Source organism: Halichoerus grypus, chromosome 2 (assembly GCF_964656455.1).
Source record: "Halichoerus grypus chromosome 2, mHalGry1.hap1.1, whole genome shotgun sequence".
NCBI lineage: Eukaryota > Metazoa > Chordata > Mammalia > Carnivora > Phocidae > Halichoerus > Halichoerus grypus.
The window spans coordinates 197902103-197929007 of NC_135713.1; the positions used below are offsets into that span (position 1 = coordinate 197902103).

The 26905-nt window shown below is 41.2% G+C and overlaps 1 protein-coding gene across 1 annotated transcript in view; it reads left to right on the top strand.

Moving 5' to 3' along the window:
* The window catches only part of GNA13 (G protein subunit alpha 13), a 41264-nt gene extending 15815 nt beyond the window's left edge, over positions 1-25449 (top strand). Inside the window, exons 3-4 of the mRNA XM_036082708.2 lie at positions 15952-16002; positions 21290-25449. Of these exons, the coding sequence (XP_035938601.1) occupies positions 15952-16002; positions 21290-21862 (624 nt within the window). The 3' untranslated portion in view covers positions 21863-25449. The remainder of the gene's footprint in view (positions 1-15951; positions 16003-21289) is intronic.
* Positions 25450-26905: the final 1456 nt, after the last annotated feature.

A 26905-nucleotide genomic window follows, 5' to 3' on the forward strand; every position in this document is an offset into this window, starting at 1 on the left:
TCTTTTTGATAAAAAAAAAAAAAGTTCTGAAGATTCTAGTTCTGGCAAAACTTGATGTTTCTTTATATGTTATCGGGATTGTATATGATTGATCCTTTTCAAAAAAGTATTTTAACTTCGAAGAATGTTTTCAGAGCTCAAAACTCTAAGCTCTTTAGTATAATCATTAGGTGGAAACTAAAAAATAGGAAAGTCATTTTGTTTTTGTTTTTTGAGGAAATTATTTACAGGCTCCAGAATCCAGACTAGCTTTTTTTAAAGTTTAAATTTTAAAACATATATGTCCATTGTAGAAAATCATCCAGCTAGCCCTAACCACTATTTCAAGACATCTTTGTTGACATTTTGGTATATTTCCTTCTGATATTTTTTTTTGTTTTTTTTTTTTAATTTTTATTGTTATGTTAATCACCATACATTACATCATAGTTTTTGATGTAGTGTTCTATGATTCATTGTTTGTGCATAACACCCAGTGCTCCATGCAGAATTTGAATATAGTATTGGAGGTGGAGATGAACTTTTCTGTACTTTCTGTACAGTTTTATATCCTGTTCATTTAATGTTGCAATGTTAACATTTCCTGGAGGAGGTGATTTTCTCAGAGAACTGGTAAGGCATTCTTCTAGAAATGGATGTGAATTTTTAACTTAAATGTAAAATTTATTCCTGTATATCTTTATGAACAGAAGGTGGTGGTGCTAAATGGTAACATGGAATATGGGCTAAATTTTACCATGTTGCTACCCAGTTGAACAGCATTATATACAATGTCGGATCTAGACCTCCATCTCTGCCATATTAAACTGCTTCTTCACATTTAAAATCTGTATTTAGGGGCGCCTGGGTGGCTCAGTCGGTTAAGCGTCTGCCTTCGGCTCAGGTCATGATCCCAGCTTCCTGGGATCAAGCCCCTGGTCCAGCTCCCTGCTCAGCAGGGAGCCTGCTTCTCCCTCTCCTTCTGCCCCTCCCCCTGCTTGTGCTCGTGCTCTCTCTCTCTCAAATACATAAATAAAATCTTTAAAAAAATAAAAATAAAATAAAATCTGTGTTTAATTTTTGAGGGATGATTTTAAAAAGGAATGCTGACCTCCACTCTGAAACCTGTATTATTTTAAAGAAGGGGCTGTAGTTCTTATGTAGGGTTTAGAGAATAATTGATCCTTAAGATAACAAAATTGAACAGCTTGTATGTGTTAGGTACGTGCACATAAGTAGAAGATACATATGTATCTATAAATACTTAGTAAATGTAAGGCTAAAGTTTTGTCTTTCTTCAGGATGAAATGTTCTAATAAAAGTAAGGTTCTTTTTTGTGATTTCTGTAGTAGGAGAATTACTAAACTGCATTATACATGTGTTACGTGTGAATTGGAATTTGGTTAGACTACAGGAATACTCTTAGAAAACTATGATCATTAGCCTTAAATTTATTTTGGTGATAAGTCTCATTGAAAAACTGGTTGTAAAAAGGAACTTTCTAATTTGTGAGCAATGGCAAGGAAGGGGCAGTTTACAAAATAAAGTGATAGCTTAGTTCGGTCCAAAAATTTATTTTTAATCTTGTGTACTAGTTTGTTTTTACAGCTTATATGCAGGCAACATGGAAATTAATTGCCTAAATTAGACAAAACTTTTTTGGAGAAATTCTATTAAGGCTATTATAAACTATCTTAGATTAGTCTGGAAAAGTATTTACTTTGAAAAAATGTTTTGGAGTACTGGGGTGGTTTTTAATGTAACTGACTAATTTTTGGCTCATTTGGAAGTTTTAAGTGGTATACATGGAAAACGCTAGCCAGAATTTGAAAATGCATTCAGTTGGAGTCCACTGAATATTGACCTGTTTTCCTTTGACAAAGAACAATAGCTTATATATTTCTAATGTAAGTAAATACTGTCTTGTTCCTCATGAACCAAACATGCACGAGTGATAGTACTTTAGGTATGCTTTCATAATAAAGATGTCATTATGACCCTCATTCCAAACGTGCTGTGTATCACATCAATACTTTATAATGCTTTTTTCCAGAGAAAAATGAATAGGGAAAGCCATTTTTTTTAAAAAAGAGTAGGTCATTTCAAAGACAGGAATAATAGTTCCTTTGTGAAGAACAGGCGAAAGGAGAATGTTGGAAGGACACTAAGGGAGAGAAGAGGTGAGCCCGCCCATGGCCAGCTCTGAGAACCAGGGGAAGGGTTTTGTGCGTGTGCCTACACTGCGTGTAAAGCTAGCTAGCCTCTTTATCATATTTTAGTTTGAAGAAAAAAATTAATGGAGGGAAAGACATGGAACCCTTTAGAGAGATAGTATATTTCAGATATTTGAAATACGATGGTTTTAAGCTCTTCTTACTTTATTGTCATCTTCAAAGCTATGAACAAACTCTTAAAATATAATTAGGCCAGGTTTTATGTTTACTGCCTTTAAGAAATTAAGTATAATGTTAGAATCTTAGATTTCAGATAAATAGCATGAGCAGAGTAGTATCATGGTAACTTTCATATTTTCATGTGAATATGTGAAGAGAATAGAGAAAGGACAAATAGGATGGGAAATTGAGTCTTTAAATAATAAAAAAAATATTATCTTCTGCCTTTGTTATTAGCCACATCCTTAGACTGAAATGAAGAGTCTTGATTCATTAACGAGCTTTAACCCCAAATTTTTCCGTTTTGTACCTTATTTATATTTGGCATTTGATTCTTACTGTAAACTTACATAAGTAAATGCTAGGTGGAAAGGCTTATATTGCTCAAAGTCTATTCATAGAATATTGCCCTAAAGTCTCCTTATTTAGATACGGCTTCACCATGATATTTGCAGGGTTTAAATTACTAGTATATACAAATATAAATTATTGATTTAAAAAAAACATATATGTCGGGTTGCCTGGGTGGCTCAGTTGGTTAAGTGTCTGCCTTTGGTTCAGGTCTTGATGTCAGGGTTCTGGGATGAAGCCCCCCCTACCCCACCCCATGCGCATGCACATGTACTCTCTCTCAAATAAAATCTTTTTTAAAAAATTAAAAAATAGGGGCACCTGGGTGGCTCAGTTGTTAAGTGTCTGCCTTCGGCTCAGGTCATGGTCCCAGGGTCCTGGGATCGAGCCCCACATTGGGCTCCCTGCTTCATGGAAAGCCTGCTTCTCCCTCTCCCACTCCCCCTGCTTGTGTTCCCTCTCTCGCTGTGTCTCTCTGTCAAATAAATAAAATCTTTTAAAAAAAATTTAAAATAAAATAAAAAAACATAAAGGTCACTTTTAAAGGCAAGGGGATGTTTCCTTTCGAATAGACTTTTCCAAACATATGCTTAAAGAAGCCTACCTAATGAATATTCAGGAAACTTTGATCTGGCTTAGTTTGGGGGATTATAAGACTGATGAAAATTAATTGCACATTACAGGCACACCAAAACTTTACTGTGGCAATCGAGGCAGGACAACTCACAGGTGTAATCAGTTTGAGGAGTAAACAGATTTCTAGTTTTTCTCTTCTCTCTTGATCCTTTTTCCTCTTTGAAGTATTCCAAACTTGCAAATGAAAGACTTAACATGCATGGAAAGTGTGTAAAAAGCTTTAAACCATTGGACTTAGCCATTTTAGAACACAGACATCTATTTTGTAGTTTACTAGTACTTCTTCAGGAAATGTTTTGCTGTTTATAGCATTTGAGTAGTGGTTGGTTCTCTGTATAAAGAGAAACTGGATATTAACTTTGAGTTCTCATTTTCAGAATCACATGTATACTTAGATTTCAGAAGAAAATTTCTCACTGCTTAATTACCTTGGTAGTATAGATTTTCTCTACTGTTTCTTGTGCTATCATGTTTATTTTTAAACAGAAAACTAGGGGTGGCTTAGTCGGTTGAGCCTCTGTTGATTTTGGCTCAGGTCATGATCTTGGGGGTCCTGAGATCGACCCTGTGTCGGGCTCCCCGCTCAGTCTTGCTTGTCCCTCTCCTCTGCGTTCCCCCTCTCTCGCACTGTCTCTTTCTCTCAGATAAATAAATCTTTTAAAAAAATAAAACTGTTTTAGGTAATGCTGGTCTCATAACTAACTAAAAGGGCCTCCACACGTAAAAATGGGATACTTCTTAATTCACTTATTTTTTTCTAATTGACTTCTTTTTTCAGGGTGTTTTCTGCCACTTATAGGCACACTTAATTAGCCTGTAGTTAAATTCTAGACATTTTACAGGATTAAACAATGGCCGTTTATTTAGTAGTAAACTAAAATCTGATACATTACTTATACTTCACATGTGATTAAATTTTTTTTGCATGTGATTGAATTTTGTTTTATTTTTTCTAAAGATTTTAGTTATTCATTTGAGATACAGAGATACAGAGAGAGAGAGAGCATGAGCAGGGGGAGAGGCAGAGGGAGAGGGAGAAGCACGCTCCCTGCTGAGCCAGGAGCCTGATGTGGGGCTCGATCCTAGGACCCTGGGAACATGACCGGAGCCGAAGGCAGACACTTAACCGTCTGAGCCACCGAGGTGCGCCGTATGATTGAATTTTATTTGACCTTTTCATCCCACAATGTACCTGTTTAACAGGTAAAAAGATAAGAGAGTGCTTCTTCCTTATTAAGCACCTTGATTTGCTTTATCTTATCATGCAAAGTTTAAATGTCTGTTGTAGGAGCAAATTAGTTTTGTAGGTTTAATTGAAGTTCCAAGTTCTTTAGGATCCTATACTAAAATATAAGTAGTGGTTCTACTCATTTTTCTCATTTGTGCTTTTATAGCATTTTAACAGTGTAAAACTTGGATTACCAGGTTCATCAATTTTTGACCATAAAAATCTCAGGGAGTTAGCTTCGAAGGCTGCAGCAGACTCTGGCGGACCTATGAAAATAGGCTCTAGGGATGTGGGAAGGAAGGCAGCTAGAATGGTAGTAAGGTACATCTGAGTGCCAAATCAGATGTAAAAAGAGAAAGGGAAAGCTCTACTTGTACGCTTAAGTCCACTGTTTATGTCACAATTTAGATCTGTCAAAGGAAGGTCTAATGTTCTACTTGTAAGACATAGTTGAACAAAAGTGATACTTGAAACCTACTTTTACAATAAGGTAAAGCAAAGTAAGTTTCTAATCTAGTTTCTTGAGAGCCTGTTTTTGGAGGTTCTAGCAGGGGAGTGCAGCTACTCGTACACAAAGAATAGTCCTCCTCTATCGGGGAAGGTCGTCCTCCTGGAGCTTGCAGCTTCAGGAGGGACACACATGGAGTGGTGAGGGAGGAAGGGGACCCCTGCCTAGCCGGCCAGATCAGCTGAATCAACCCTGGCCATCAGTGGGGTGACAGATGTCACAGCCAGATCGCCCTCACGTCCTCTAATCTAGTTTCTTAATATTCTTGGCATTTTTGCAAGGCTTAAAAAACACAACCGATTTGGTGTAATCAATACCAAAAGTCATGAAAATGTTGATGTAGAATCCAATTTTGAGTAAAATGGGTGTCCAGATCTGAACTGACGCTGGACTGACTACATTAGAGTCCCTTCTTTTAGAGCTTATGTTTTTGTTTTGGTAGATTTGTGGTGGACCTGGGAATCTGCAGTTTTTTAAAAAGATTTATTTAGAGAAAGAGACACGGGGCTCGGGGCTCGGGGCTCGATCCCCCGACCCCAAGATCAAGACCTGAGCTGAAATCAAGAGTCAGACGCTTAACCAACTGAACCACCCACCCCACAATCCCCCTCCGGCGCCCAGGGATTCAGTATTTTTAACAAGTCCGTTAGAAGTGCTAACACAGTGCCAGGTGTAAGACCGTCGTGGGTCTAGAACTGGAGTCAAAAAACACTGTTTCTGAAAAGGGCCGGTAGTAGGAGTATGATATTTTAGACTTTGCATGCCAGCAGACAAAATCAAGGGCATTATGTAGGTATTTATATACAAAGAGGAAACACAAATTTCCACAAATTTTTTATGGATGAAATTCAAAATAGAATAATAAAAATTGTATACAGTATTTTGTAGTATATAGGCTTACTAATGAGAAGAGTGGGATTCTTTTGGAGATGAATAACACTTTGCTTAATTGGGGTTCAAATTTTAATGTTCCCTATCATCAAAATAAGTTGCAAATGTTCATTTATGCTGATCTGTAGTGAGATTTTATACATTTCATCCTTGAAAAAAATGTCTTTTCATACAGATGGGTACTGCCAAATGAACATATGTTTTTAAAATTTTTTTTAAAGATTTCATTTATTTGAGAGAGAGCAAGTTGAGAGCACAAGCTGTGGGGGAGGGGCAGAGGGAGAAGCAGACTCCCCGCTGAGCAGGGAGCCCCACCCCGGGCTGGATCCCAGGACACTGGGATCAGGACCTGAGCTGAAGGCAGACACTTAACTGACTGAGCCACCCAGGCGCTCCTGAGCATATGGTTTTAATTGAGCATAGTTATTGCTTGGAAGGCATTTATAGAATTCTGTTAGATTCTTCTCGATGTTTGCCTCTTGGCATGTCATTTACATTGCAAATTATCCATTTCCAGTTGGTGGTTAGGTGGAAGCTCCTCATTGTAATTAAGTGGATTTTAAAATATGAAAATATCCTTTGTACTTACATTGGGGTCTGAAAGATGCTGCAGGAACTATAGTTTGATTTTGGAAAAATACGTGCTGCAAATTTGTGTGAGGATGGAGGTCTCACTTCTTGTTTTAACTTTTGACAGCAAAGAAATTATATAAAACAGTTTGACATTGCTTATGATTAAAATAATGCCAGTTGTTGAAATGAATTACCACAGTGTAAGTTTTGCAAAAACTGTTTTGCTTTTTAATGTGGGGCTGAATTCCTTAAGATAATATAATCAGGTCTTCCCTAAAGTTAATTTCCAAAGCCATTCATGGTCTGCATTAGTGATTGAAAGTCATTATTTGGAAAAATTCAGTTTCATCCATTAGTTCCAAAAATCTCAGTAAAAATTTACCTCTGCTAAGCTCTTGAACTGTGTAATAGGACAAATCAGCATATTCAGCTTCTATTTTTTACAAAAATTCATGGAACTGATGACAGATAAGTCCATGGGAAGTGAATTAAATTTATTATTGACACTTCTCTGGTTCAAAAACACATGATAGACCCATCTGCTTCCCACAAAGTACCGAATCACGCAATGCGCAATCATTTTTAGTCTTTCTAAATTTATCTTTTTTCTGCTGTGCACATACTTTTACTACCGTCAGTTGTAACACACCCTGGCATATTATAGTTTAGGTTATATTGCTTTAGAGTTTTCTCAGCTTCTTTGAAAGTATTCTCATCTGTAGTTCTCCCACACAGACTGTTCGGACAGGCTAATTCTTCAGTCCCTTCAGACTTGGCGCTGATTCCTGGAGTAAACAACCACTCAGCAGTAAATGGTAGTCCTTGCTTGGCCAGCAAACATGAACCACTTGGAAACTGACTTTAGTTTCAGTCTATTTCCATCTTTTACTTTTGCAAAGAAATCCTGCTGTGATGAACTATTCCCCTTTTAAATTTTGTGATTTTTTTTTTTTTTCCTGTCGCTTTCCTGTGAGTTGGGATTATTTTGAAGAGTGTTTAGTCTGGTAATATGGACGTACATTGTATTCTCTTAGCATAGCCACCGTGTCACTGCATAATAAACACAGTGCTTTTCCATCAAATTTGGTGTATCAGAATTACCCACATTCCATTATGCCTCAAAAGTGGGACATTTAAAGTCCTCTTTTGCTTTTTGTTCTGATGGATATGCACTAGTAAAAAAAAAAAAAAAAAAAAAAGTCATGCTATGGCCCCCCCCGGCGACATGCGAGACATTTTCAGGCTGTAATTGCGTCGGGGCATCATGTCGTACAAGGTGAGGAGAGCTGCACGTGCAGCCTGTGTCGTGACCGCTCGCGGCCACTGCGGCGTGGAGCACCCTGGCCAGTGCGTAGGCAAATGAGCGAGGTCATGAGCCCATACAGGCTTATTTATGGACACTGAAATTTGAATTTCATGTCATTTTCAGATGTCATGAAGTATTCTTTTGATTTTTTTTTCCCCCAACCATTTAGAAATGGACCACACAGAAACAAGCAGTGGGCTGGATTTGGCCTGCTGGTCATAGTTGGAGGATCCCTGCTCTAGAATATAGTTACGTAAGAGGAATACTCGAGTAGCTCTCAACCAGCCTTTCCTTCTGCCATAAGAGCACTACCACTGCTGTACTTGCATAGATTTTTCCTAGAGTCCTGCAATGAGGATCATTTTTTGAAAGTTCCTGTTACACATTGCCAAGCTGCCTTATCTAGAATATGCATGCCTTGCTTTTTAAAAATCGTATTTAAGTCCAGCTTAAATTCCACATCCTTTTAAAGTTGTAGATTCTAAATGCTGTCTTTTATATATTTTAGCTATGCAGAAGAGAATACTGAATACATTTGTCACTTGTTCAGTAACTGGGCAAATAAACTGCCAAGCTTTCCATACTATGACTGCACATTTGTTTAATAAAAATTACATTCTCATTTGTGTTCTCAGCTTCTCTGTTACCTTTAAACTCAGGGCCTCTGACTCCTTTTATCCCAAGCAAAGAAAGAATCTTTGTAACACATCATTCTTGTGGATGGGGGGTGGATAACATTGAGGCCATTCGGAGTTTAGACACAACTTACAAAATGCAGTTTGTAGAACTAATAGGATTTTTTAATTCATCGGGACACTGGAGCTTAATGACCTCTCTTATCATTTTGTTCTCGAGGTAACTTAAGCTGAGTGGTACTATCTTGTGTCTAGAACCCAGGCCCACTGGCTGCGATGCCATACCTAGACAGTTCTGTCAGTGTTGCGAACAGAGGAAAAAAGGACTAAGGGATGACATGAAACATCTCACGTTTTAAAAGTCGTAAGTGTGACTTACTGCTTTTCTTTGCAGTTTTATGAAAATTTCTCTTTAGTAACATAAGACAGCCTGAGGAAGGTTCTAATAGAGTCTCAACTCTAGTCATAACCAGCAAAAAGTGAGTGTTAGACCCATGATATTTCTTGCCTGATATATGGAATTATTTACTTCTGTATTAGCCAGGAGACTAAGCAACAACGTAACTTGAATAATGAGTCACAACAAAAGTGGACTTAAGAGTAATAGACGCAGAGAGATAGGGAAAGGAGAACTTAAATTTAAATCAATTGTACAAACTGAAATTGTTGTGTAGAGCAGAACTTCAGTAATTATCCATGAAACCACGAAACTTCCTCATTTTATTGACGGTTAAACTGAGGCCTGGAGAAGTTTAGAAACTTGCCAGATTAGTGTTAGAAAAGGACTAAAATTCACATATTTTCCTTAACGTTAATAGTAGACTACTAGAAGACTTTTTGATCATTTCTGAAACTGTTAGGAAAAAATATTTGAGGGAAATTTCCCCCTGGTAATTCATACTTCATTCACCACTTTTGGGGAGGAGAGAGAGGAGGCCACCAGGTGCTGGGCGCTGAACTAGGTATAAAATTTGCCTAGAACCAATAAAGCACGAACAGAAGGTGACCTTCAGAAGCTCTTGGGCTTACTGAGAACAGAGACTCCAGTATTCATTTTCCATGTCCTTCATGATTAGATTGCAAACAACACACGTTTTATATTTTTTAATTTGGGATTTTTTTGAGATTGTAAAAAGACAGGTTTTCTCTCTCTCTCTCTCTCTTTTATTTTTTTGTTTCCCAGTAACACCTTCTAATGCTACTGTGCGAAATTTCTCCTATGATAGTATTCATCTTTTTATAGCGCACACGTGTTTGCATGTGCTCGTGTGTGTGTGCGCGCGCGCAAGTGTGCACGTGCTCATGTCTGTGCATGGGTTTAAAATTGCTTGTTTCACAGTAGCTTAATCTGGGGGGGGGCTGACCTCTTAACAGAAGGAGGCTTTAGTTTACAGCCATGCACATTAAAAGGTACTAAAGCCATTCTTGTGTCCCACTCTCAGTTTTCTACGTAACGGAAGGATCAGTAGTATCACCTATGGTCTAAAATGGTGAATTAACATCGTTTTTTTATGTTTGGGGAGTTATTTTCACCATAATGTATTTTTCATAGGAATAATATGTTATTTACACTCCTTGAATAGATAATGACTGAGTGGGAGTGGAGAAGGCAAAGCGTAGTCACAGTATAATCAGTCGGTGGTAGGGACTTTAAATACTAGAGATAACCCACATGTTCAAATGTGTGAAAGTGAATTATAAATATTTTGTACAGTCTCAAGTGCACAAAGGACTGTGTAAGTTACACTGATGAAACTTCCTTCAGTAGAAGTTGAAATTTAACAACGGAGCACATGCATATTTCTCTAATTATTATTATTTGATTTGGGTGAGATTATGAATTCCCAGTAAACAGAGAGGCCTGTAGTAATTTGAACCTAAAAGATCTCAGATCCACTCTTAGGGAATGCACTTAAATCAGGACACATCAGGGAAAAGAACTTCCGCTTTTTTAATATTTATAATACCAAGAGAAGAACAAATAGGAACAATTTTCTTTTCCTTCTTTTTTTGAAAAGAGAATTTAATCATTCCTTGAGCTACAAAGTTACCTTTTCCATATTTAAATAGAATAGTTAAAGCATACATAATACAGACCCATTCTTACAAATCCTTGAGTCCAGATTTGTTGATGGAATTACGAATTTTTTGGATTTCAGAAAGAAGATACAGTGCATGTACTGTTTATTATGTAACATCCATTGTTTTGCAGCACAACGTTTGAATAGTTTTACTAAGTGGGAGAAATAAAGACTGTAAAGAACCTAACGTCAATTCAGGTCAAGTTTTGCTCCCAGTTAAGTGTTGGAGCCAAGCTTACCAAAAAACTTGTAGATAAGGGGTTGTAATTTCTTTGTAACCTTCACTTTGTGATCTACTACTTTAATTTAGCATCTAACGGTGTAAATATTTCATATGTGGCACTTATATCAAAATTATTATTATTCGATGACATATAATGTTGTTATATTAGTATACCAAAATTTATTAAATCATTCCCCTAATGATAAATGGAAAAATGGACTTCCAAATCTTGCAATCATAGGTAGTGCTGAGTAAAATATCTTTTTGTTTGTAACATTTTGTTTATGTTGAATAAATTCCTTAGAATGGGTAAAAGTTCATTAAAAGTTTTCACCCACACTACTCGTAACTTTCTAAAAAGTTTGAACTTGCAAGGTCACTAGAATGAGTATACCAGCCTCTCTGTACCCTCAGAAACAATGGGTTGGTTATAAACTTGTACTTTTTGAAAGTGGAAAGGGGGAGCTTGCTGCTTTAGACAGTGTGCTCATGTTAAGGTGAGTTTAACTTTCATTTATTTGGCCATTAGTTAAGATAAACAGCAGTACTAATTGAAATAGGTTTTTGTGTAGTTGAACTTTTATTGTCAATTTGGATATGGAACCTGTCATTTTCTGTGCTGCACAGAGCCCCCTTGCTCTGGGGTGTCTGAAATGAGAAGCATCGGGGATCACAATGTGGAGCCAATCAGAGTTTGCACCTCAGTTTATTACAGACACATCTACAAAACACATCTCTGCTCTCGGCTTCATTTATTTTCATCATCATTTCACACTGTTGGGTTAGGAGAGAGTCAGTAGAACCTTTGTGGCAGTGAGTAGTAAGCATCTTAAAAATGTTTAACCTCTTTGTAATTCTTCTGAGATCACTCAGGGCATAATTTAAGAGCACATACAGCTGTACTCAAAGCTGTTTATTACAACTTTATTTTTAAAATATTAAAAATGTTTACTAAAAAATTCAAATATTCAACATTAGATCAGCAGTTTTATTTAACTTATTACATGATAAATACTAGGAATTATTTTGACCATTAAATTTACTTAACAGTTATTTAAGTGGAAAAATCAGGACACAGAGTTGTCTGTATTATTTCAACAGTGTTAAATATACAAAAAGTGATTGGAGGAAGATGTCCTCAAATGTTAACTGTGATCCTCCCTGAGTGGTGGAGGTGATGGCTATTGCCTCTTTCCTCCTTTGTTCCTTTTACTAGTTATCAGTTTCCACAGTGAATTTATATTAAATCTAAAAATCAAGGAAAAAGCCAATAAATGCAATATACAACACTACCAGTCAAAAAACACCTTTTTTAGAAATTTGCTAAATTTCATTTAAGGTATCTGACATTACGTTAAGTATTTAATATACACGTTACTGAAAGGAAAACAGTTTTGTTAGTCAGACTCATACATAAACAGAGTGACTATCTCTTATCATATTTGTCCAAGAGAGTCTACTTCAGTATAACGGAATCATTATTTGTTCAAATTTTACTTTTTAAATACTTTTGGGTTGTACAAACAGTTCTATAAGTAAATAATTGGGATTTATAGATTAAGCCCAGATTCCCTTTGGCCTGTAGATCTCGGTCAAAACACAAAAACATTAATTTTTTCAGCAAAATTCATGCTGTAATGCAAAAAATACCATACAGGTTTGCCCAGATAATCTCTTCATTAATCCAAAATGAATTCCTTGAAGGTTTTTTCCCATCTTGTAAAAATCATCTTTAGGTGCTGTAAATACTCTATAACGTCCAGAAAAAAGCAGAACCATCTATCACTGCTTACAATCATGAGGAAATCAGCCACGCACTCCCCTCAGGCACCTCAGTACACCTGTGTACTTCTCCATGAAGACACCTGAAGGCGGCCGTGCTCAAAGTGTGTCCCACAGATCTCTGGGGGGTCCCAGACACCCTATAAAGGGAGTCTTCAAGTCAGCACTCTTCATAATGGTACTAAGCTGTTCTTTGTGTCTTCCCTGTGTTCACAGTGGCCCCGAGGGCACAGAGAGAACAGCAGTGGCTGTGAACAGCCGGCACCTTAGCACAGGTCCAGGCATTGCCCCCCCCACCGTAGCACGGGTCCAGGCATTGCCCCCCCGACCTTAGCACGGGTCCAGGCATTGCCTCCCCCACCTTAGCACGGGTCCAGGCATTGCCCCCCCACCTTAGCACGGGTCCAGGCATTGCCCCCCCACCTTAGCACGGGTCCAGGCATTGCCCCCCCCACCTTAGCACGGGTCCAGGCATTGCCCCCCCACCTTAGCACGGGTCCAGGCATTGCCCCCCCCCCCGTAGCACGGGTCCAGGCATTGCCCCCCCCACCTTAGCACGGGTCCAGGCATTGCCCCCCCCACCGTAGCACGGGTCCAGGCATTGCCCCCCCCACCTTAGCACGGGTCCAGGCATTGCCCCCCCCACCTTAGCACGGGTCCAGGCATTGCCCCCCCACCTTAGCACGGGTCCAGGCATTGTCCCCCCCCACCTTAGCACGGGTCCAGGCATTGCCCCCCCCACCTTAGCACGGGTCCAGGCATTGCCCCCCCCACCTTAGCACGGGTCCAGGCATTGCCCCCCCACCTTAGCACGGGTCCAGGCATTGCCCCCCCACCTTAGCACGGGTCCAGGCATTGCCCCCCCCGACCTTAGCACGGGTCCAGGCATTGCCCCCCCCACCGTAGCACGGGTCCAGGCATTGCCCCCCCACCTTAGCACGGGTCCAGGCATTGCCCCCCCCACCTTAGCACGGGTCCAGGCATTGCCCCCCCACCTTAGCACGGGTCCAGGCATTGCCCCCCCCACCTTAGCACGGGTCCAGGCATTGCCCCCCCCACCTTAGCACGGGTCCAGGCATTGCCCCCCCCACCTTAGCACGGGTCCAGGCATTGTCCCTCCCCACCTTAGCACGGGTCCAGGCATTGTCTCCCCCCCACCTTAGCACGGGTCCAGGCATTGCCCCCCCCACCTTGGCACGGGTCCAGGCATTGCCCCCCCCACCTTGGCACGGGTCCAGGCATTGCCCCCCCCACCTTGGCACGGGTCCAGGCATTGCCCCCCCCACCTTGGCACGGGTCCAGGCATTGCCTCCCCCCCCCACCTTAGCACAGGTCCAGGCATTGCCCCCTCCCGCAAGGTTGTTGTGTCCTCACTGTCGTGCACTTGTGGTTGTCATTTCTCATACAGCCCCCACTGTCACTTAAGATTATCCCTAATTAAGCATTAAAAATTGTTTTAAATCCCGACCCTTGAGTCCACGTGGCTTTCCTGTTCTGTGTGATGGGCTGGGAGGCACATGGAAACACCCCTGCAGCGTACGGACTCTGGATGAAAAGCGCTTTTGCAACTGGTCGGATTGTGAGCTGAAATCATGGAACACCGTTTTTACTCGAGAAACCAACCAACTTATTCAGACTTGGGCATTGGACAGACATTTTTTAAGAAAAAAAGTGAAGTTAGCCTGTCACTTCAAGGAAAATACGGGAGAGTATTTGTTGCCATTGGTAAAGCTTGAGCTTTGAAGTGAAAATCAAAATTTTAGGAAAACTTCTTTTGGCCCACCACTGTGAGCTTGTCAGCTTCCCAATACTTAAGACTTCCGTGAGAGGTGAAAGAGACACTCATGACTACGATTTTCTTACTATGGTTTAATGAAACGCGCCAGCACTTGGAAGCTCTGCATTGCTCAGTCACCCACCATGTTCCTATGACTGGGGCCTGGTGTTACAGAACAGTGGTCGGGTAAAAGATCCATTCTAAGTACAGGGTAAACCAGCGAGCTAACTTTTTTAAAACTACCACTTGTCAAGTTTTGGTATAGTAGCAAAAATATCTATAGTTGTCTGAAAATATTTTATTAAAATGTTCCCTTTCCAACTACATTTTTGTGAAAGGCCAGATTTTCTGTATATACTCAGCCAGGACAACGTACAGTAGCAATTCAAATGCAGAAGCAAACGAGTATCTCACTGTCTTTCATCGAGCTATACTAAAATGTGTTAACGTGTAATGGGTTTATTACTGATATTTTTAAATGAATTTTTAAATAAAGTATTTTTTAAATTTCTTAGTTTTACTTTCTAATATGGTAAATATTAATAGCTATAACCCACATAAACAAGGTCTGTTTGGGATCCTCAAGAATCCTAAGATGTGTGAAGGGATTCTGAGACCAAAATAAATCGAGAAACTTCCGTAAGGTCTGTGACGCAGTGTGGTCCCGGAAGTGACCTGGACTGCAGAAAGTACTGGTCGGCTGCGCCCCCGCCCCCCAGCCCCCCAGCCTCAGATCAGAACCTGTAGTCAGCCAAGATCTTCAGGGGATTTCTCCTACACATTAAAGCAGCACTGCCTTCAGGAAATTATGGAAGCAGCCACGGGTGGGGCGGGGGGCGGTGGGCACCGTTCTATGGTAATAGAAATCCCGCAGGAACAGAAAACACAGGGACAGCATCCTGGGAGAAAGACAGAGCCCTTCTTGCCCCAAATGGCTCCCCTCTTCTCTGTCCATCCTCTGTTTAAGTATTTCCTCTTGGGAGTATATTCTAGATATTCGAAACTGACTGGAGGTTTAATAGAAATCTGGGCTGAGAGAGAGTAGGCTGGTCACTCAGGAAAAGACCTAAGGGAGACACGAAGCTTGCGTTATCCAGAATCTTCTGGAGCAAGGCGTGTCTGTCCAGGCAAATGCCTGTTACTGATTTTACAGTGTCCTCACCTCATCTCTGCTTTGCTCTTGTCACTAATGATAACCACCATTGGTATACACTTAAGGTAGAGAAATGTAGACAAAAAGAAGCCCCCTTAAATTGTATGTTTATCTCAAAAGCAATTTTCACCTTTTAATTACATCTTCCCTTTGGATACCTAGATCGTTCTGTCACTAAGCGTCCATGTAATCCTGTCCACACAGACGGTCACTGGGGCACCGCCTCTGGAAGGCACTGGTGGAATTACCCAGCCCGTAGCAAGGGGCAGCAGCAGACACTGTGTACGTTCTTGGTGGGGTTGGTTGTCCGGTCTGAAGTTTGTGACTAAGCGAACTGTGTTTAGATTAAGTGTACAACCAGACAGTTTAATGTAAACTGTTGTAACAATCTTAATTTCTAAGCCCTAATAACTATTTATTTTCTTCTTATTTTAGGGTGAATCTGTAAAATATTTCCTGGATAACTTGGATAAACTTGGAGAAGCAGTAAGTTGTTGTTTCTGTTTATCGCCATTTGAAAGCAGTAGTCAGGATATTAGTGGGGAGGTTTAGAAAAATTATGTATTAAAATAGCTGTTTGCTTCTTCCTTTTTCCGAGTGGCAGTATTCCGACTCTTGCTGCTTCATTTTTTCTCCCTCTGTCATCCAGATCTCTGCCATTTCCCTGAGGAGTGCCCTGCCCACTAGTTCATGAACGTGAAACTCTTCAGAGAAAGTTTATGTTTGAAAATGAGATTGCACATTATCTATTTTAGTTCAGGGTCTTCTGTGGTGGGGGGGTTGTTTTTTTTTTTGGTCAGCAGAAACAGAACACAGTGGGTTGATTGATTTCAAAACCTTTTAGCAAATGGTATTTTTCAGTTCAGAAAAGGTCTGCTGAAGAGACTCCACGAAGTAGGAGAAGGAGTCACCCTTGGAAGGAGAGTGGACGGTTTTCCTCTCGGCCGGCGCTGTGGCTGGCTCAGGCTGCCTGGGCCTCCCGTAGGCACGGCAACTGCTCTGTGTTCCGCGGGGTGGACGCAGGCCAAAGACTGGAAGAAGGCTTGCTGTGCTCAGAAAATGTTTGAGTGTCACTGCCCTAGAGTCACATGTTACCTTCTGGACTTACCGAAACATTATATGCCTCCTCTTAAAGCAGATTTCTGTAATACATGTTAATATAATCGTACGGGTTCTTTGAGAGTCACTTTAAAAATAAAACCGAAAGAAAGCACAAAATGAAAAACCCATTGCAAGTAGGAAAGTGGCGTACTGATATATCCAGGACATGTGAAAATGTACCTTCTTTTTGCAAGATAATTTTTACATTCTCTTATTTTGAATTTTGCTAAATTGTGCTTATCTCTAAGTCCTTAAGCCAGTGTGTTTTTTCGCTTGCCTCTTTCCTAGACACGTGTGTTCCAGAAGTTGGGATCTCCATATTAATGGGTTTTTACTCACTCAGTCCACATCAGTGAAACTTTGTATTAAGACTTTATTTCATTGTCTCTTTTCCATCTGGTTAGACTGTGAGCCTTAAAAAAAAAGTTACATATAGGCCAAATGGAGAGAGCCCTAGTAAGAGTTATTTCATGTTTTCCCATCCAAACAGAGCTGCCTTGACCTGCTCTTCTCAATTTACCTTTTCAGATAAGCTTTCCTTGAGCACACCATGCAAAGTAGGACCCTCCTCTTGTGTTCAGCATCAGCCCTTGCTTTTTTCCAAAGATTGTTGCTCTTTCTGCAGTTGGCTTATTTATTTATACGTTTACTCGTCTTTTACCTCCCTCTTGACATCAGAGCAAGGACCTCATCTCTTGACTGTGAAGAATTGAGTTCTTGAGGCCTAGTGACAATGCCTGGCATACAGTAGGCGCTCAGCAAAGAGGGAATGAATGACTCTTGAATGAATGACTCCAGGCCAACTCTAGGCAGTCTGTACTAGCTGCTCAGAGTCTTAGGTTGAGAACAATTCTGAGGCCACATGTGGAATAAAATGAAGAGTGCTATGATCAGTAGGTGGGTGTAGAGGAGGGAAGAATAAATCGGGCTGTGCCGCAGGTGGGCCATTCCTTCTGTGCAGGTCAGACCAGTCCCGGGATTGCATTTGCTTCTCCGTCTCTGACTGAAGTCCCGGGGCCACTGAAGCCCTGCTGTGTGCCCAGCCCCATGTGGAACAGCACAGGGGTCAACGACACGCGCTCTGCAGGCAGACCACCTGGGTCCCGAGCCCCGTTCCCTCACAGACCGGCTCTGTGTGACCACGGGCATCTCTGCACCTTAATTTCTTCACATCATGGGCATAGTAGGAGAGCTCGTAGGGTTATGGGATGATTACATGAAATAAACCCCATGTCTTAGTCTGCTCAGGCTGCCGTGACAAAACACCACAGACGGGGTGGCTTCGATAGTAGACATTTACTTCTCAAGGTTCCGGTGGCTAGAAGTCTAAGATAAAGGTGCTAGCATGGTCATTTTCTGGGGAGGACTTTCCTCCTGGCTTGCAGACTGTGGCCTTCTCTCTGGGGCTTCTTCCCACGGCTCTTGCTCAGCGCATACGCATGGAGAGACAGACATCTCGTACCTTCTTAGAAGACCACCAAGGTTGTCTGATTAGGACCCTACCCTGTGCCCTCATTTCATCTTAGTTATTATGTCCTGTAAAAAAGCCCTGACCCAAAATACAGTCACTTTGGGGTTAGGGCTCCAGCATATGAATTTGGGGGGGACATAGTTCAGTCCGTAGCACTCAGTAAGGTATTCAGAATAGTGCCTTGCATGTAGTAGTAAAGGCTCGTTAGCTGTTTTGTTCTTTGAACCCTGTTTTTAAGGAACTCATTCTAGTCAGAGACAAAATTATAACATACATAAAACAAGCAGAGGACAATTAAATGATACTCATCGTGACGACAGTATTAGTCCATAGAATGGAGAGAAATGTTCTGGCCGGGGAAGTTGGAGCTAGCCCAGAAGAATAAGGAAATCTGAACTGTCTGAAGGGGAAGATGGAGTTAGATACATGTAAAGAGGAGATGCGGCCCACCGAGATGGGGGACAGCTGGATGTGTTTAATGTCAGGAGGCACATCCATCTGACAAAGGACCTGTGACGTTCTTGGCTCTAACTTACATAAACAGATTTCTAGAAGGCAGTCGCTTGGGTCTGGATGCATTGTTCATTGTAGTTGCACAATTGTGCAAGTGAATGGTCATGTAATGGTACCAAGATGTGCAGCTTTGGGCAGGTCTTGACGCTAGGCTCTGTGGCAAGCGGGCAGCGTAGAGCAGAGTCTGCCGGTTCCAGAAAACGAGGAGTAAAGCGGGTCATGAAAGCCAGTCAGCAAAGTTCGGATCGGATGCAGTGAGGAAGCTCCCCGTAGGTTCTGAGGTTATGATGTAGGAGCGGGGTGAGCGGGGAGCGGCCGGCGGGAGAGTCGGCCGCACAGCTAGACCGCGTGGGCGCCCTATGCCCAGCCCGGTTCCCGAGCACTTCCCCCGTTGAACTCATTTGGCCCTCATGTCGCCCTTGTGAATGTTATTGTCTGTATCTCACAGATGAGGAAGTGGAGACACAGCAGGATTAAGTGACTTGGCCAGGGTCACACAGCTAGTCTGTGAAGCGCTGGCTCTGGACTTCACAGTTCTCGAATCACTGTTGTTCCGCCAGACCAGTTAGCACTTGATTACATTGTCCTGGATTGGGGGCTTCATAGGAATTAGCCTTCAGCTTCCTAACCAGACTGTGAGCCTCTAAGTGAGGCAGTTGGAACTTGTAATTTTTATGGAATTAGAAAATTAAAAAACAACAACTCAGGGCTGGCTTCTTTCTGCGGTAGCTGGTACATGTGTGCGTGGCGTTTCTGGAAAGCACTTGGGCTCTAAGTGTCCAGGGTCGTCAAAAGGTTCATAATCTCTTACCTCACGATCTTATTCCTGGTTATTTCGTCTCAGGAAGTAGTCCAAAAAGGGGGGCGGGGGGAGAGTATGTGTGTGAGAATTTTAATTGCAGAATTTTTTTTAAAGTAAAAAATTGGAAACAACCTTAGTGAACACTAGTCGGGGAATGTTTATGTAAATTACAGTACGTTCATTCGTTTGGCATATTTATGCTTCTTTGAAGTGAAATACAACTATATCAGCACGTGTAACAGTTCATGATGAAATGGTAAGCAAAAAAAGTAGGGGCAGGCTAAAAATTGTGTGGATGTGCTGATGATAGGTCAAGTAGTTAAGTATGTGAACAAAGGCTAAAAGGAAGCCTGGAAACACCAACATGTTTTGTGAAGCCCTAGCATTATTTAATAAGTGGTTGTGGATTTCAGGTAACTGAGAACTGCCTACTTTTTTTTTTTTTTTTATTAACTCCATTGCACCATTTTGAGGAGATAAATAATCATGTTGTAGTGAAATTTCAAAATTATATCACGCTATTTGGAAAAGCATAAAATACAGCATTATAACCATCAGTGTTGTTTTTAAAATCTTGCCTTGATTTAAAAAAAAAAATACTTTGACCTTGACGATGAGCATTAAGAAGTTCTCATGTTCAGTATTGCCAAAGAGCTAAGTCAAAACGTTCTGGAAAAACACTAGCCTGAGAAGAAAGAACCAGTTATACTGCATCCGGAAGTCCGCTGTCCGGGGTAGCCGGTGACTCGTGAGACTAGCAGCTTCTGTCTGTCCAGGGTCTCGGAGCTGACTGGTCCCGTTCCCAGAGAGGGGGTCTTCGCATAAGCTCTCCCTCTGCAGCAGGTCAGCCCGCTGTGGTCACCTTCACTTCACGGGCCGAGGCGCTGACAGAGTGACTACTTGTGTCAGAGGTGAGAAGGCGGGAGCACGGCTGCTTGGGCTGGACGCCGCAAGCAGACCTGGGAGGCGCCCCGAAGTAAAGTCAGTGCATTGGCTGGAGTCCAAGCAGCATTGGCCACGCAGGTGGTATGGCCGCGGCGATGATGTGGAGGGACCCTTGTGCGAGTTCCTAGTCGCGAAGGTGGGGCACAGGAAAGGAGCGTTTAGAATGAGCTAGAGAGAGGTAGGCAGAACCTTGCACTGGGAGCTGACCCTCAGGAATCGGCATTTCAGCCCTCCTTGCTTTTCACAGCGAGGCAGGGAGCAGGTGGTCGAGTGAGGAGTAGGGTCTCTGGCCGGAGCGGAGGGTGGGTCCGTGAGGAGTGACAGTAAAGGGAGATACATGGCGGTGGGCGGGATGAGGGGACACCTGGTAGGGAAGACTTCAATCTGCAGATACTGCAGGAGTGAAAAACAGCCTGTGGAGCCAGTCTTCCTACCCTAACATTTTAATCTGTCTTGGCGTTTTATAATGAGAATAATAGTACCGATGCTTTAATGCAGCCAGGAGGAGTCATTAAAAAGATAAGTTTGTGGGGTGCTTGGGTGGCACCGTCGGTTAAGCGTCTGACCTCTGCTCACGTCATGATCCCTGATCTCCGGTTCCTGGGATCAAGCCCTGTTCACGTCTGTGTGTCTGTGTCTGCTTCTTCCGGGCTCTCTGCTCAGCGGGGGGTCTGCTTGTCCCTCTCCCCTTCCCCTTGCTCATGCTGGCACACTCTCTCTCAAATAAATAAATAAAATCTTTTTAAAAAAATATATAAAATATATATTTATTTATTTTATATATATATATATTTATATTTATATATATTTATATAAAAATATGAAAAAATATATAAAAAGATAAGTTTGTTTGCATATCCATTCACTCAACCAGCTAGTTCATTAGCAACTTTACTTACTTCTGGGTTACCAAGTGTAAAGCAGTTTTTTTTCTTTTCCAGGATTACATTCCATCACAACAAGATATTCTGCTTGCCAGGAGACCCACCAAAGGCATTCATGAGTACGACTTTGAAATTAAAAATGTTCCTTTCAAAATGGTTGATGTGGGTGGTCAAAGATCAGAGAGAAAACGATGGTTTGAATGCTTCGACAGCGTGACGTCAATACTTTTCCTTGTTTCGTCAAGTGAGTTTGACCAGGTGCTCATGGAAGACCGACTGACCAATCGCCTTACAGAATCTCTGAACATTTTTGAAACAATCGTCAATAACCGGGTTTTCAGCAATGTCTCCATTATTCTCTTCTTAAACAAGACAGATTTGCTTGAGGAGAAAGTGCAAATTGTGAGCATCAAAGACTATTTCTTAGAATTTGAAGGGGATCCCCACTGCTTAAGAGACGTCCAAAAATTCCTGGTGGAATGTTTCCGGAACAAACGCCGGGACCAGCAGCAGAAGCCTTTGTACCACCACTTCACCACTGCCATCAACACGGAGAACATCCGCCTCGTTTTCCGCGACGTGAAGGATACCATTCTTCACGACAACCTCAAGCAGCTCATGCTACAGTGATGTACAAAAGACTGGCCGTTTTAATACCTTTTGTCCTTTTGATTGTTTTCTGTTTGTTTTGTTTTTTAAAATAGCAGTTTACAACAGGAATTAGAAAAATCTTGATTCTAAATTTAACTTCTTGGAAATCTTAGTCCTCCTCCTGCCGACTTTGGTTTGTGGCCAAAAGCTGCTGAATAACACATCGCCGATACCTGTTGACGTTCAGCCTTTGATCTGTTTCACTGTGGCTTCCCTCTGAGGGGGTTGTAGTTTCCTGCCAAGCCTCTGACTAGGTAGAGTTCAGGCTTCAGCTTCTCCCACTCCTCAAACTGAATTCTGTAGTGCCAAGTATGGAAGGTGTCCTCGAGTCTTTATTGGTATGAGGTTAAGGATATTCAGTTCTAAAACAAGCAAGATCCCTTTTATCTGCCTTGTGCATGGCGGCGACACTTGTCCTAGCTTTATGGTGACCTTGTTTGAAAGGGCTATTGGAAGAAAGTTTGATCTAAGGACTGGCGTTCTGTAGCTTGACACGGATTTAGCCTTCGTGTTTTCTTAATTGCTTACATAGCGCCAGTTGTTTAGTTTTAAAATTTCTGTGGTTTCTGAAGGTAATGTTCTTAGTGTTTTACAGTTTACATAAGGATTCCTGGTCTGATGCTAATGGAGGTTCACAAATGGTACGGGGCAGGGGGACGGGGGCAAGAGACAAGCCAAGGCCCTACAAGAGTGTTTGATGCAAAATAATCAGTGGAATATAATGGGCCCTTTCATATTTAAGTCTCATGTAATAAATGTGCCATATGTGAAACATTCTGGCCATAGCAGCAACTGTAAAAATCGCAGGTCACTTGATAACAGAGCTTTCTGAATAAACATACCCTTTCCAGGCTGTGACGTGCTTTACGCTCACACTTGCGCTCCCTGCCTCGGGGGACTCGGGTCCTGGCTGCGGAGAAGCACTGTTGTACATCACAGACATCTTTCTTTCGTTCCCCTGTCTGTTCCCATCAACTCCAGCTGTGGCATTTCTGGGAGCTTTTGTTTAGTTGGAGCTTGCCAAGAGCAGTGTTTTCCTGTCAGACGACCCAGGAAGGCATTATTTGAGATTCCTGTTTGTTCTTGGTGTGTCCCTAAAAGATACATGTACATGTTTATATCATTATTGCTTATGAAATTCTGGCTTTATTGAGGTACATTTTGAATGTCTTGAGGATACTTCTAAGAATAAGTAGTAATTTTTTTAGCTCACACCGAAAGATGATTACATTTGACCTCTCCTCACCACTTAGATGAGACGAGAGCGTACCCTTGAAGACAAGTATGGTGATAGTGACCTCCTCAGAGGGGCTGGTTTGCAGTACTGAGGATACTGCCTTCGGGGTTGGGTGTGGTGTGAGACCGGGACTGGAGAAGCAAATGCCCAAGGCTGGTGACAGTTGGGAAAATCGGACAGCTTTTCTCCTTTTCCTGAAAATTGTGATTAAGACTGTGATATCTGTCACTTTACTGTAGAGCTGTGTTCTCAGGTATTCTGTTGGCTAGAAAGTCCTTGAAAGATTGGTCAACATTACGGATCACGCAGCCTTTCCAAGACCGTGGCTCTTGGTCTGTCTGCTGTCTAGTGTGAGAGTAGGGCTTTTCAAGGAGCTAACCGGGGATTGTTCTTAACCGTTCCTGACTTTTCTTGCATTTGAAGTTCCACCATCATTTTATTCATAGTAACTTCAGTGTGCCCAGGCCTTGGTCATCCTCGAGCTACAGACACGTAGCCCAGTGTCATCATGCAAGTCTTCGTAGTATATAGCTCATGCATGTTTGGATAGTTCGACATCCAGTGCTTCTTGCCAAAAAGAATATAGTGTTTAAATTCACAGAATTAGAATAACTTCAGTGCTAGTGGATATCTGAATAGGCGCACAGTAACATTCGAACTTTTTGCTGGAGAGTCTACACGTGAATTGTGCAAATAGTTTAATTGAATGGCCCAAACCATTGAACTCCAGTGAAGGCTAAAGTAAGTTCCCTGTACAAAGGGGAAACTTAGTCTTATTTAAGTTATATTTAAGATCTGTGATAGAAACCATAAATACTGCCTGACAAAGCAGCAATCTTTCAATCACCAAGTTATCCCGTTTTGACTACCACCAAGAGATGTTAAAACACCAAATAGATACGGTATTATTTTGGGTATTTGTGATTTTCTTTCCTGATGTTTGTGATGTCTCAGATGTCTCAATGTTCTTTTAAAATAAAATCTAGACTATATTTTGAGGCAGCAGAGTACTTCTACTTAACGGCCGACTTGTTGAGACAGTGGAAGTGTGAGTCTCAGTCTGAAGACTTTAGCTCACATTTTTTATAGACTGTACTTTAAAACCATTTGAAGGAGTCTTAATACCTGTATTATGAAAACTAGATCCTTTTGAAATACCAGTATATGAAGAAGGAGATGAAATTTAGTGAACCAAATTAAAAAGGTGCTCATTGCTTTCACTGTGCCAATTTCCCCTCATCTCTAAAAAAGTGGTTTAAAGTTCTTTGGTCTGTTTGCTTTTTTAAGTCTTAATGATTATGATTTGGAACAAAATGTGCCTAATTCTCTATTACATTGTGTTCCTGAATCCAAATGTCTTCTCATTGAATTCTTAAGAAATGTCACAAAAGTGCCCTCATTGGCCTTGAAGAAATATATAATATACGGAGTTGCCTTATAAAACAAAGAACACCACAAATTTGGGCCTTGATTTTCATAGGGAAAAGGTTTTGCCAAGTGTTTTCTGAGGCTCCACATCATGTAAGGCCTACCTCTGCCACTTAAGTACTGTTTTTTTTAATAACCCGAATCGTTGCTTCTGCCAAACGCCGTATGACGCGGCCGTCTTCACTGCAGTGTTACTGTCTGGCGCGGGCACTTGGTAGCTGGAGAGCGGCCGCCGCTGGAGAAGGTGAGGAGGATGACAAAGCTCCCCCATTGCCTGTTTTGTTTTCTTTGAAGTTGCACCGGCGCGTCTTACACGGTGAAGATCCTCTGGTTAAGCTCTCAAGTTGAGGTGGTTTAGGGAAATCCTTTTTCGGCTGGTGGCAGTGGTTGGTTTAAAGTAGGAGGAAGTAAGTGTATGTCAATACCAGAAATGATTAGTAGAAGTATTGATTTAGATGCAACAGAAATCATGCGCCCTGTCATTTTTTTGTAAGAATGAGTAAATCTGAACTTCCAGTGTGTACCCAAGTACTTGTATTTATGCTTTTGATAAAAATGTATTTTCTGCCTTAGTACACATACCCGGTTATGCCTTATTTATGTGAAGAATGAAGTTACCAAGTCATGTTCTGTTACGTTCTGAAATTCAAATCACCATTCGAGAAAGCCTCAAATTGGTGCTTTCATTATGTAATGATCCATTTAGACAAAACCCCAAACCAAGCCATTTGAAACAAGTCTCTCTCCATTGCAATTTGTAGCAATGTTATTTCTGTCTTTTGTGTAATAAGAAGGCTAAAAAATCAGTGTTAACTCTTAATTTCTTGTTTGAATCCATGAAATCATGCCTGTAAAGCTCAGACATTTGTAACAAACTCCCCAATAAACCTAGAGAAAGTCACTCTGTTACCTTTTTATTGCTTTTAGTTTAACTGAAGGAATCAGGCACAGAAAGTTTGCACGTGTCTTTTTCAGTCGGAAGTGTGACTTCTCCTCCTGGGTTACTTTATGTCGCTTTCCCATCGTGTCCGCGCGTTCGGTTCCATCCGTCGCTTATGCACGGGGTGCGCCGCTTGCCTGTAAGGACTGATTTTCTCTCATTGATGGGATGCAGGCCGGCCTTCCAGCCTAGTAAAGCATGAGCAACCGGGGTGGGCGGGGCTGGGGATTGTACGAGAGCAGGTGTGTATGAGTCTCCACATTCCAGGTAAGGCAAATGGTATGATACATAGCCATTATCTTATGGTACGAGGTTAGGGCTTAATAACTTTATACTAGATATTGAAGTATAAGTTGACACCTGAACATTTTAAACAGGTTGGACTTTATGGCTTTTTCAAGTCCCATCAAGGCCATGTTAGCCTTAGGCTGGTGAGTGATTATTAACAGCATTTGAAGTACAGTGTTTGTACCACTAGCATTCTTGTGTCTGTACTTGAATGTATAGTTAGCATGTAAGTGAATATGTTCATTCTTGTGGCATCCAGGTCTAACCATCTGATTTCAAATGCCAGAGCTCCTAGGGAACAAAAAGAGTGAATGATGGGGCAGTATTTTTTGGGTTGATGGGAGGTTTGGGGACCTATCCAGATCTGCTGTTGATAAAAAAATTTTCCAGGTCAAAGTATGGTAGGACCCACTATGCATACATTTTCAATCTGTGGATGTCATGGTAGAAATATGCTACTTACTGGGTATCTGATTTGGGTTTGTATTTAGAAAGCTTGTTTATGGTATTTCTTGCCGTAATAAGTGATGCATCTGTCCTCATTTATTCCCATATGATGGTACCAAGGGGGAACAAAGAGGGGCGGGTAAAGATTAACTCTTGGAAAGTACATGTAACAATGCAACAAACTATACCATTTACTCTCTCTTTGTCTCTTACTTGAAAGCAGAATGGCAACATGTATTAAATGGCTTTTCTGTACCACTCTACCTGAGAGCTCATTTACCACAAGACGCCTTATCAAAAAGTGTATTTTGTAACAACCTCACAGCTACTGTACCCAACAAAACGTGATTTGTATTAGCTTTGTATAAAAGTATTTGTGGCTTAGGATTTTTTTATACGTATTACATCTTTTTATAACTTTCCAGGAACTAAGAAGCACGTTATCTGATGTTGTACATTTTTTTTTTCTGTCAGTGCTTTAGTTCAGGATTGGCAATAAATTATTTCTAAAGGAGGTCTGAAAGTGGAAAGAATGGTTTGATATTACACCATGAGTTGCTAGTCATGAAGGCTTTTTACTTTTGTACATATTTTGCAAAAATTTTGCCTCTTGCTATTAATATTTGCTTTGTAAGAATTACTGACATTTAATAAACATTTATAAACTATTCTATACCACGAT